The sequence below is a fragment of the Asparagus officinalis genome, unplaced genomic scaffold (assembly GCF_001876935.1).
Source record: "Asparagus officinalis unplaced genomic scaffold, Aspof.V1 AsparagusV1_Un169, whole genome shotgun sequence".
NCBI classification, from domain to species: Eukaryota; Viridiplantae; Streptophyta; class Magnoliopsida; order Asparagales; family Asparagaceae; genus Asparagus; species Asparagus officinalis.
The window spans coordinates 57,866-69,669 of NW_017972435.1; the positions used below are offsets into that span (position 1 = coordinate 57,866).

General features: G+C 34.9%; 1 protein-coding gene across 1 annotated transcript; it reads left to right on the forward strand.

Annotated features, from left to right (window-relative positions):
- Window positions 1-711: 711 nt before the first annotated feature.
- LOC109827377 (beta-glucosidase 12-like) lies at window positions 712-9,940 on the forward strand. The gene is made up of 13 exons (XM_020394381.1): window positions 712-1,078; window positions 1,185-1,254; window positions 2,338-2,396; window positions 2,509-2,584; window positions 6,337-6,414; window positions 6,512-6,599; window positions 6,709-6,964; window positions 7,592-7,707; window positions 7,793-8,010; window positions 8,214-8,245; window positions 8,815-8,917; window positions 8,995-9,103; window positions 9,552-9,940. Exons 1-13 carry the CDS (start codon window positions 914-916, stop codon window positions 9,718-9,720), a joined length of 1,539 nt encoding a protein of 512 aa, XP_020249970.1. The 5' UTR covers window positions 712-913; the 3' UTR covers window positions 9,721-9,940.
- The last annotated feature ends 1,864 nt before the right edge of the window (window positions 9,941-11,804 follow it).

Below are 11,804 nucleotides of genomic sequence, written 5' to 3' on the forward strand. Positions count from 1 at the left end.
CAAATTCATTTTGCCAGTTAGGGACTTGAGGCAGTCAAGGGTTTGGGATTCGGTCACAGTTTTTTGAAAGCAAACGGACAAAAAGAAACCAGCGCATTAATCCATTATATGCATACATATATCTAGGGGTGTGCAACGGTCGGTTCGGTTCGGCTTTTACCAAAATTTGAACAACCGAACCGAACCGTCTATAATTCAAAACCGAACCGAATTGTTGCAAGTCGGTTCGGTTTGGTTTAATCGGTTCTAACTTCATCAAACTTCTTATCAAACTTCTTATCAAACAACAAACTGTATTAAAGAAAAAAAATATCAACAAAGTAAGAGATTATGAAGCATTAAACACTGATATAATGATATTGTTTTCAACCCATAATGATCTAGAAAATGAGTTTAGAGTTTGAGTCTTTGACTCTTTGGGGACGGGTCGGGTAGTGTTTGAGATCAGAATGTGTAGTATTGCACTATATTCGGTCGGTTCGGGTCGGTTCGGGTTGAAAAGTTTTCAAACCGACCCGAACCGCCTTACTCATAAAACCGATTTTTTCGGGTCGGTTCGGTCGGTTTTTTCGGTTTGGACCGAACCAGGCTCAGCCCTACATATATCCTATCATTACAAAAAAGAAAATTAGAAAAGAAAAAGAAAAAGCCAAACATTAAAGAAACCATTAGTACATCAATCCATTACATGTCTGTATATATATTCTATCATTGAAAAAAAAAGGAAGGGGGAAAAAAAGAAGTAAAAGCCAACCACAACCTAGAGATCAGAGATCGAGGGGGCAATAGATATGATCATTAAAATCTAATTTAAGGGAGCTCTCGATAAAAAAAATCGAAAAGTTCATCAAGATGGTATAGAAAAGAATCTCGTCGCATTCAGAGGAGTTAATCTTTCTTCAAGCAATAACAAATGGGTCGTCTCTCTCAGAGGCCGCTGCTCGTCGTGATTCATTCTCTTACAACTCTCGTTTCTATGTTCTCTTATGGGCTTCTAGCCCATGACAATGCGGCCCAACTCAATCGAAGCTACTTCCCCTCTGGGTTCACTTTCGGCGTCGCCTCCTCGGCCTATCAGGTCCTTCAGATTCTTCACCGACGAGCTTGTTTTTTTCAATTTGGGTTCGATTCGTAAATTTGTTTTTTTTTTTGTTTTTTCTTTTCATTTTGTTTGAAAATTACAGTACGAAGGGGCGGCAAGAGAAGGCGGGAAAGGGCTAAGTATTTGGGATACGTACACCCACAATCACCCAGGTCTTGTCCTTTTCTTCATTGATTCTAATTAGAGATTAACTGTTTGATGAATTGTAAAAGGCAATGTTATGTGCAAGTTTTTTATAATGATGTTGCAGAAAAACTAATTATTGGAAAGTTATTTTGCAGTTTTTTCCTGTAATATTTTCAAAAAAATAAAAAAGTTTATAATCGTCTTCCATATATCTTGTAGCAATAAATAATAAATAAATAAATAAATATATATATATATATATATAATATAATATATATATATATATATATATATATATATATAGAGAGAGAGAGAGAGAGAGAGAGAGAGAGGAGAGAGAGAGAAATGTGTATTGTGCTTGGTAGGGATGTGACATAATCCTCCACTATTCAAATAGTTACATATCCCCCCATGCACTCCTCAACCCATGTGAATATGATCCCTATTTGAATGAGTGGAGGGGATTATACCACTTTAGCTTCACTACCAAACACACAAAATTTTACTTCGTACCAAGCATACCATATTTTTCGATTCATATATATATATAATATAATATATATATTATATATATATATATATATATATATATATATATAAGTATATATATATATATATATTCTTTGAGAAATAAGAATGTAATCTCCAAATGGAGATCCCCAGCCATTTCATTACCCAAAAGAACTGGTTACAAAGATACAGACCACACTCCGAGCCCTACATTTGAATACATGAATGAATATTATGTACAATGACAGTGATGCTTTGCGCGGCTACCACTTGGAAAGGAAATAACTTCTTACCACTTTCAGCATAGAGGCTTTAGCTTTCTCTTAGAGCATTTATTTCTGTTACAGTGTTCGGGCATTTTGGTTGTTTTGGGACTGTTGGATCACTAGGTACTTGTGCACATTATTTCCTACATTTTGAACGCAATAAGAGAGAGACTTCTTTTTTATGAAATTAATTACTCTTAGCTTTTACCTTGGGTTTCAATTTTGGCTCCAACAAGATGGTGCTGACTACAAATCCATCCAACTTTTAACTTTCAGCTAAATATGTTGCACTGCTAGAAAAATAGCTTAAATTATAATATGTTTATTGAACAGAAAAAATAGCTGATCGAAGCAATGGAGATATAGCTGATGACTCGTACCATCGCTACAAGGTGTGTTGGGTTGATAATTTTCGCTTTTTGATCCCATATAACATCAACTTAATAATCCATGGATTCCCCTCTGGCTTGCCTTCTCTTGATTCCTAATGAAGTTATCTTGCAGGAGGATGTAAACATCATGAAGGAGATGGGAATGGATGCTTATAGATTTTCTATCGCTTGGTCCAGGATCCTTCCAAGTAAGAATTCATACTTTATGTCAAAAAGCTATTGAAGATAATTGATAGTTGTTGGTTTAGCATATTATATTACAAACAAGTTTAGTTATTAAATATTATTTATGTTTACATATTCCTCTGAGATTCAATTATGAACCAGTCTTGTCGCGCTTGTTGTAAACCCTGTTCATCTTAGAAGACCCAACTGATTTTTGGATTCCTTCGGAAACTTCCTTTATTTCTTTATATGACATTAAGTAGAGCACTAAGTTGTTTAATGATGATCAATAGCAGGCAAGATTCCATGCCTCGATGGTTCATGCAGGCTCATCTTTATGCCTATAATATGAGAGTAGATGATGGTATTACCATTTGCCTGTCAATTTATAATCTTGATGGGGACTCTCAAAAGAAGAAAAGAGACTTAAGTTTTTTTTGTTATTTTGCAGAATTTGCTCGTTATTCAGATGTGAACACTCACTATTCTTTTGGTAATGAGAGTCTGATAGATTTGCTATAAGTTCATAAATTTTTCATACAAATTATATACTAAGAAATCTTTTGAACCTTTTCTTTTTTAAGAACTTCATTTTTTTCTCCATATTTCTCTAAAGCTGTCTCAAAGTTGCCTAATGTAGAATGCAAACTGAGCATCATAAGTGCTTAAAATAAAATTTCTCCAAAGATAATTGATCTTCTGCTTGCAACTTTATAGCTTACTTGGCAAAAGAATTGTTAAGAACCTGATACAAATAAAAAGGGTAGTAATGAGTAGATATCTGAAAAGGGTAAATGAGAGGTTCTGTGGGATTTTGTTCATTCAAGGAATGTCTTGATTTTATCTCCCTGTGCTGACTCTAAGGGATTATTTTCATTTCTTGATTCATTTCCTCTTTCTCCTGGTTAATACTTCCCTAATACTTGGCATATAATGTTATGAATTATTGGAATCAATTTGGAGTTGGTTTATCTCTATGAGATCTAACCCAAATTCAAATATGTCCTCTATTACTGTTTCATTTGTATTTTTCTTTTTGGGACATTTGTTAGCATAGTGGCCAACTTCTTGGCATATGAAGCATTTACAAGCCTTTTTTGAGGTTCGTGGTTTCACAATCAATTTTTTCTTTTCTTGGGTTTTCCACTTTTCTGAATTGTTTTATTGTCTAGAAAACTTATTTCCTCTTTCTCCTGGTTCATACTTCCCTAATACTTGGCATATAATGTTAGCTAGGGTTTATCTCTGTCTAGAAAGAACAAGCGAAGGAAGAATTACTACTCTTCTGTGTACTTTGGTTTGTAGGTTAAAAATATTTGATTTCATGGAAAAGAAACTATAATTTTTTATAAGAAGATAAATTTCCTATGTGATTCAAAATGCTCTCTTGTCTTGGTGTTAATTCTGGACAACATTGCTTCAACTTTTTTTCTGTGCTTTTTGACGATCTTCAATATAAATCACGACACATCAGCCTGAATTTTTTTAAGATCATCTTTAAATGGTCTTTTATTATCTTATGCATATATTTCTTTGGACTTGTAACCATTCACAACCCATTCCTTCATGGGAAAAAGTAAAACAAAACCAAGACTTGTGCGTCGTTTCTTATGAAATCCCTTTGAACTTTTTCCCCCCAAATAAATGCCAAAACATTTTCTCACAAAACTCCCCATAATGTCTCTTTCAATTTAAGGGCCTCGTTATCTGCCCAATTCTTTCTTTCGTGGGAAATGCCCCCAAAGTTGTGGGGGATTTTTGTGAAATTTACCCTTGAATTAACTTCCCCCTGCACCTATGAGCGTAGATATTGTATATATCCCAGCATATGACCACCAATACCTAGTTTCAACGAACATAAATACAAACGAATTCCTCTGAAGTTTATAATAGAAATAAAAATTATTGGTTTTTATGTCGCCCCACCCCCCCCCCCCACCCCCCCCCCCCCCCCCCCTAAATTACCTGTTGGCAAATTTACCCCATAAATCTAAAACCATTTTGCCAATTTACCTTCTACATTCTCTGGATGCGAGTTAAAATGCTTCTAGGATTGAATGCAATAATGCATCTGTATATTCCACCATATTATTTTAAAAATGCTAAAATTTTATAATAAGACTAATACCCCTTCGTGAATATAATTCATAAAATTAATCTCTAACTAATTTAGATATAGAAGAGAGGGAAGGGGGATTTTGGCGTGATTGTTTCTCGTCCTCTGTCTGGAGGGGGGGGGGATTTCCTCATAGTAAACTCAGGAATTTCTTCCCGACTGCTTATATTGTAAAATTTGATCACCTTTACTAGTATATCATAGGTTTGTCATCCTTCAGTGAGTCCCTGCAATGGTTCTATTGTTTGGAGTACTTGATAACAGATTCATAGACCTTGTGGCCTCCTGGGTAAACGCAATGCATGACTCAGAGTAAACTGGGGCCCGCACTTCAAGAGAATTTCAGTCTGAGGCAGAGCAAGTTGGTGCTATAGTGGTTTATGGCCTCATGTATGTTGTGTAGGTGGCTAGAGATTACTAGACAAGCCTCCACTAATAATCATCCTGAGTACTTCTTATGGATGACATCTTCCTCTGTATTTAAGTTCTGGGTACAATTTAGTGAACTTGCAGACAAACATTTGAAATTATATTCATCATTTCTATCGATATTGCCATAACACAATGTGGTGTCCCTAACTTGCATTTTGAAGTCACCTGTCTAGCCTGAAAATCTTTTGAAGCTCTGACCATATCATTGTCATCTTAGCTTATTGATTTTAAGGCAAAGCCTAACTGAAACTTCACCTAGACTTCAGCTTGAGTTTTCTTTTGGTTCTTGCTCATTTCCATATCTTTCCCTGAGGTCTTAGGAGCACTAGAGTTTTTAGTCTGTGCGTTTTCCTGTAAATGTTGTGTCTTTTAGTTCTGGTTTTAATTAATCTTTCCTGCTAGTTGTCAACATAATGGACAGGAGATATGGGTTTCTTGGGATAAAATGATCTGAGAACTTTATCTCTTCTCCTTTGTCTATGGCATTCACAAGAAGTAGGAGCAATGGTCCATCTCTCATGTCTTAATTTATTTAAAGAATTGAATAGAGTTCACAATGTAGTCTAAGAAAATATGTATGCTTAACTTCTAATATAAAATTTTAAAAGGTCCATGAAAACTGTAAAGGATCCCAAACCTTTTTAGCTAGCAACCAATCCAAATAAATGTTTCTAATGTATAACTCCATAGTAATGAATTATTAACGTAACGTCAACTAAATGTAGAGCTGTACGATGCACCACCACTTTCCTGAAGAAATCAGAGCATTAACAGGTATATGCTGCTACCATATCTTCTAAGCCCAACCGGAAGCCTGTGTATCCACCAAGACCAACCTGAAATACTGCCAGTTCGTCTCTCTTCTTAATAACCCTTAGCTGAATTAACAGTAGTGCATCATCTATATCATAAATGCCTGATTAATTAACTGTATCTTCACCAATTTGTCCCCCCCCCCCCCCCCCCCACCCAAAAAAAAAATATTCTATTCATCATATAACATCAACAAATAACACCAATTGTTCCTGAATTGTTATTTATTCCAGCTAATTTGGGCATTATTCCAGTTGCGAGTAGAAACATATATTGTTTTATATTTCTTTATCTATAATTTTTGCTCATCAATCCTTTGAAAGTATTACATCACATTAATTTCAACTAATTCAGGCGATGACATGACAATTTGATCTGTCTAATATTTTGTTAGTCTTTCACTTTTAATGGCAGATGGGAGCCTGTCTGGGGGTATTAACCAGGAAGGTGTTAAATACTACAACAGCCTTATTGATGAGCTCATATCCCACGGTCTATATTAACTCTGACATCCTTTATATCTATATATAGCATAAATCAGGGTTCCATGTTTTGCTTCCATCTAAAAATTTGTTTCTGCCATATATAGGCTTGCAACCATATGTGACCCTTTTCCATTGGGACACTCCTCAAGCTCTGGAAGATCAATATGAGGGATTCTTATCTCCCAATATAGTGTGAGGAAACATTCTTGACCTCCAATTATAGAAGCAGTTTATGACAACTAAATGGATTACTATGTTTACTCTTACCCTATGACCTTTCTCTTGATGTATACCTTTACAGGAAGGATTTTCGTGACTACAGTGGAGTTTGCTTCAAAGAGTTTGGCGATAGGGTTAAACACTGGATCACCTTTAATGAACCACATGTTTTTAGCTCCTTGAGCTATGGTCGTGGTCTATCAGCACCAGGGCGGTGCTCCTCCTCAGAGACTGAACACTGCAGTGCTGGCGACTCTGCCCAAGAGCCTTACATTGTATCTCACAACCAGCTACTAGCCCATGCAGCTGCTGTAAAGCTATACAGAGATAGTTTCCAAGTAATTGCTCAACTCAACATAAAGGGTAAACTTCATATAACTGCCAATAACATAGGGCGTTTTTTACTTAGTACCAAAAAGTTTGAAAATTCAACTTAACCCCTAATAACTTTTGTTAGAAACACCCGAAAGCAACCTCGTAAGGTCTAATATGTCATGTTCAACTCAGATTTGTCAAAAGACCAAAATACCCCTACTTTTTAAAACAACCCTTCATCTTCTCTTTTAAATTTCTCCCTAAACTCAGTTTTGCCCTTTGTTTTTCTCTCTCTGCTCTTGTTGGCTCCAAGGTTGGAGCGTCCAATCCCCTGAGTTTGTTTTTGGTGATTTTGTCCTTCTAAACTGTAAATTGGTGCTATTTTATGTAATGTAGTGATAGGGGTTAAGTGGGAAAAATTTTTTTTTGGAGGTTTTCTGGATTTCCTCAACTTGTGGGTTACATGAACTTTCAAACTTTGGGGGGTCAAGGGAAGAATGCCCAAATATGTTGTCGGTTTCATGAAATTTACAGACTTATCGTGGATTAAGTGAAAAACATCCAAATCCGCAAACCATCTAACTGTCAACAAGTAAAATATTCAAGTAAAGTCTCCTTACTGTGTAAATATTTTTGTTTTATATTTTCAGGTATCTCAAAAGGGGAAGATTGGCATAACACTAGATGCTGGTTGGTTTATACCTTACTCAAACTCCAAGATGAATGACGATGCAGTGGGCAGAGCACTTGATTTCACATTTGGATGGTGAATATTTAATGTCCCTAATGAAACTGTTAACATTTCATAAACCCAATTGTTTGAACTTGTACATCTTTTATTACTCGGATAGGTTCATGGACCCTTTAACTCATGGAGATTACCCGTCTAATATGAGAGCTCTTGTTGGTAGCCGACTTCCAAAATTTTCAAAGAAGCAAGCAGAAATGGTGAAAGGGTCATTTGATTTTGTTGGACTTAATTACTATACAACAAATTATGTTCGAAGTCTCCCAATAAGAAACCGCGTTAACAAAAGTTACAGCTCAGACTCCTATACTATTTTTACTTGTAAGTTTGTACCTGCATTTTTTTAATTAAATTTGATTCTCCTATACTAGTTTCACTTGTAAGTTTGTACAAACCTTTATTTTTAAATAATTTTGGTACACCATTCAGTAGCTTCTATGTTACATGTCAAAGATAACTATGAAAATGTCACTTTCTATTACTTGGACTACATTTTTTAAATACATTTCTTTTATATTTGACAGCGGAGCGCAACGGCATACCCATCGGTCCACGGGTAAGAACCATGTCTTTTTCATATGATCTGGTTTATGTGACTTCTTACAAAGATCTATTGTAGTGGGATAAAATACTGAGCATTGTTTGGCAACTTGTCAAAGTGGCTTGTAGGCCACTTTTGTGGGTTATAAGCCAGTGAGTTGAGTTTGCAAACAATTTATTTTGGCTAATAAGTCGGAAAAAAAATAAGTTGGGGTAACCAGCTTAGCTTATAAACCACATCGTTTGACCGAATAAATGGCCACTTTACCCCTTAACATTTAAGAAAATTCCAAAACTCTATTTCTCTATCTCCAAACCCTTTTTGGTTATTTTGATAACAAGGATGGATTACAAGCCACTCATTTGCCAAACACTACCATTGGAAATGGATTACAATCCATTGAAATTTATCAAACACTTTGGATTATAATCCACTTGACTATAAGTCATTTGTGGATTATAAACCAATCAGATTATAATCTAAAGTTGCCAAAGATGCTCATTTGCTATTTTCTCAAAAGGACAAATACATCCCCTCTGTTTCTTTAGGAGAAATGATGGTTACTGTTACTGTTTCTTTTGCAGGCTGCTTCACCTTGGTTGTATGTCTACCCACAAGGCATACAAGACATCTTGCTTTATACCAAATCCAAGTACAACAGTCCAATCATCTACATAACAGAAAATGGTAAAAAGAAGAAAGCCTCATTCAATCTTTTCCTTTTATATCATGGAATGGCTGATAATATTTTACTTGACTTGTAGGTATTGATGAGGTGAACAAAGGAACTTTACCCCTTAAGGAAGCTCTAAAGGATGATGCAAGGATAAGCTATTATCAGCAACACCTCTATCATATTCAAAGAGCTATTAGGTGCGTTAAACATAATTCTAGGTGAACTGTGTTAGTCAATGTTTTCCATTATTTCTAACTAAGATGTTTTGTTTAGATTTCAATGGGAAAAAGAATTATCGTAGATATATTGATAGACTATTTTATCACAAGAAAATTCCTAAATCCATGGTATAAGGTCTTCTTCTTCAGTTAATGTTTATATATATTTAGAAGAGTAGCCACCTGAAATTCAGATCAATACATTGTTCTTGACTGCAATGCACTTGGGAGATTTAAGGTAGAAGTCCCACAAGTTATCCTCCTACAACATTAACTTGTGATATCTTGAATGCGACGACTTTCACAACCAAATTCATGCCTTTGGCACAAGTATCACCATTATGAGCATTCTAATCGGTCAAATTACTGAATGTTAATCATTACAAAGAGATACTTCATACAAATCTAACACTAGGAGTTATTGCAGGAAAGGAGTTGATGTGAGAGGATATTTTGCATGGTCTCTCTTGGATAACTTTGAATGGAATGCTGGTTATACTGTTCGGTTTGGAATATACTATGTTGACTACAGAAATGGTTTGAAAAGATACCCCAAAAGCTCTGCTCATTGGTTTCGGAAATTCCTCAAAGGATAAATCTGTTCAAGACATACTCAGTGATGGCAGAATTATGACAAACACATTATAACTCTTTATTAAGTTGCAGTTTGTGAGCTTGTTACTTCCAGTGGTAGTACTGTCCAGTAAGTTTTTCTCGTAATGAGGATGTATTGGACCCCTAATTCTGCTAAGCTGAAGCTAAGTTTGCAAATATTCCTGGTTTGCTTGATTGATTCATGTTAACCTAGTTTTCTTATCATTTGCATAATAAGGCTAGCATCCTGTTTCATTGAGGACAGGCTGATGCATCGGTTTTCTTGACTGGTACATTAATTTGCTCGCTGCCTCAGTGGATATTCCCTCTTGATTGGATGATCTTTGAAGCTGAAATTGATGTCAAATTAAAGCTGATCAATGTGTCCTTTTTATCTCATACTCTATAGTCAGGGTTAATTGCGAAGGGACCCCTTTAGTACCACCCAACTGCGAATAAACCCCTATGTTTTATTTTTGCGAATAGACCCCTACTTGAATACTTTTGGACTCTTAAAACATCAAAAAGGTCAAAGGAGGCAGGCAGACCCCCTATAATTATATTGGTGAGAAAGATTCCATGTAGTTTTTTTATTTTTTTTTATTTTTAAAAGAGTCGGAATAGTTCACTAATAGGGTATATTAGCATATGGACCAATATTATAAGGGGTAAATTTGCTGCAAATAGAACTATATGGGATCTTTTCGCAATTGGGTGATACCAATAGGGGGTCTATTTTATATCAAGCCAAATGTTTTACATAATGATAGTTCATTAGTTTATGCAAATGATTTGTATAGAAAACTTGAGCAAAATAAAGACTGAAGATGATTACCAAAAATAGTTGGGATTAGCAAGATCTTCGTATGTTAAAGGGCACACATTCCTACAGATCCTATCACTAGTAGAGATTGAATAACTATGCTTTTTCGCCCTTTTGAGACTCCATCTTCCTAATATTGCACGCACCTTCACACTTTCAACGGGTTGAACTTGGAAAAAAAAAAGTTGTATATAGAGAAGCTGTATTTTAAGAATTAAGAGTAGGGAAAATTACTTTTAGGCCCCAGTTGCATTAAGCAAATGTGACTAAGCGCTGAGACTTGGTCAACTCGTAGAAAAATCTCTTCAAAGCCCAAAAGTTCTTTTTTAGGCCCTTGCAGCTATTTCATATACCAAACGTACCGTATTTTGTCGATATCACCAGACTACCCCCTCTTATCAACCGATCTAGGAAAAAGGTGGTTGCAGAAAAAAAACCTATAGCTCCTTCCAACTATTATCATAACAAGGCATCTACAAATTTTGGAAGTTTTGAGGTTGTTTTCTACAAAATTTTCATGTGGTTATATGAAATCTTTGAAATTTTTAGGGGGTTTTATGCAAACTTTTAGGGATTATTTGCACTTTTAAAAACTTAGAGGTGGGTTCTACAACTCTGAGGGGTTATTTGTAATTTCCAAAACTTTTTGGGGGTTTTTGTAAATTTTTGGGTGGTTATTTACAAGTTTTGAAAAGTTTTAGGGGAGTTTCTATAATTTTTAGGGGCTTATTTATAGTTTTGAAACTTTAACGGGGGTTTCTATAAATTTTAACGGTTATTATTATGAAACTTTTAGAGGATTGCTGTAATTGTTAGGGGACTATTTGTAATTTTTTAAACTTTTATGCTTTTTGCAATTTTTAGGGGATTATTTACAATTTTTTGAAAATTTTTAGATCGTTTTCATAATTTTTCGTGGGGCTATTTCCAATTTCTATAACTTCAAAGTGGTTACATTTATTAGTTATAGTTGGTAAACTTATGAGTCAGTTACTAAACTTATTAGTTAGTTGTTATGGATTAGTTGTTAACCTTCTGAGTTAGATGTTAATCTTATTAGTTAGTTATTAAACTTATGAGATATAGGTGAAACTTATAGGTGAAGATATCCATATCCATGCCAAAATGTTTTGAATATACGTCTAACATATGGTTGAAATGTTTTAACAATTACATCAATGAAATTGACTTTTGAACAATTTGGAGACTAATAAGTTAAACAATTTATCTTATAAGTTTAACTAATATCTCATAAGTTTTAAC

What these genes read in the sequence shown, in the direction of transcription:
- LOC109827377 (XM_020394381.1), top strand. Translation starts at nt 914, where the DNA reads ATGGGTCGTCTCTCTCAGAGGCCGCTGCTCGTCGTGATTCATTCTCTT. An exon ending in TGATGAGCTCATATCCCACG is followed by an intron (nt 6,415 to 6,511) that starts GTCTATATTAAC and finishes TGCCATATATAG; the next exon opens with GCTTGCAACCATATGTGACC. An exon ending in CTCCTATACTATTTTTACTT is followed by an intron (nt 8,011 to 8,213) that starts GTAAGTTTGTAC and finishes TATATTTGACAG; the next exon opens with CGGAGCGCAACGGCATACCC.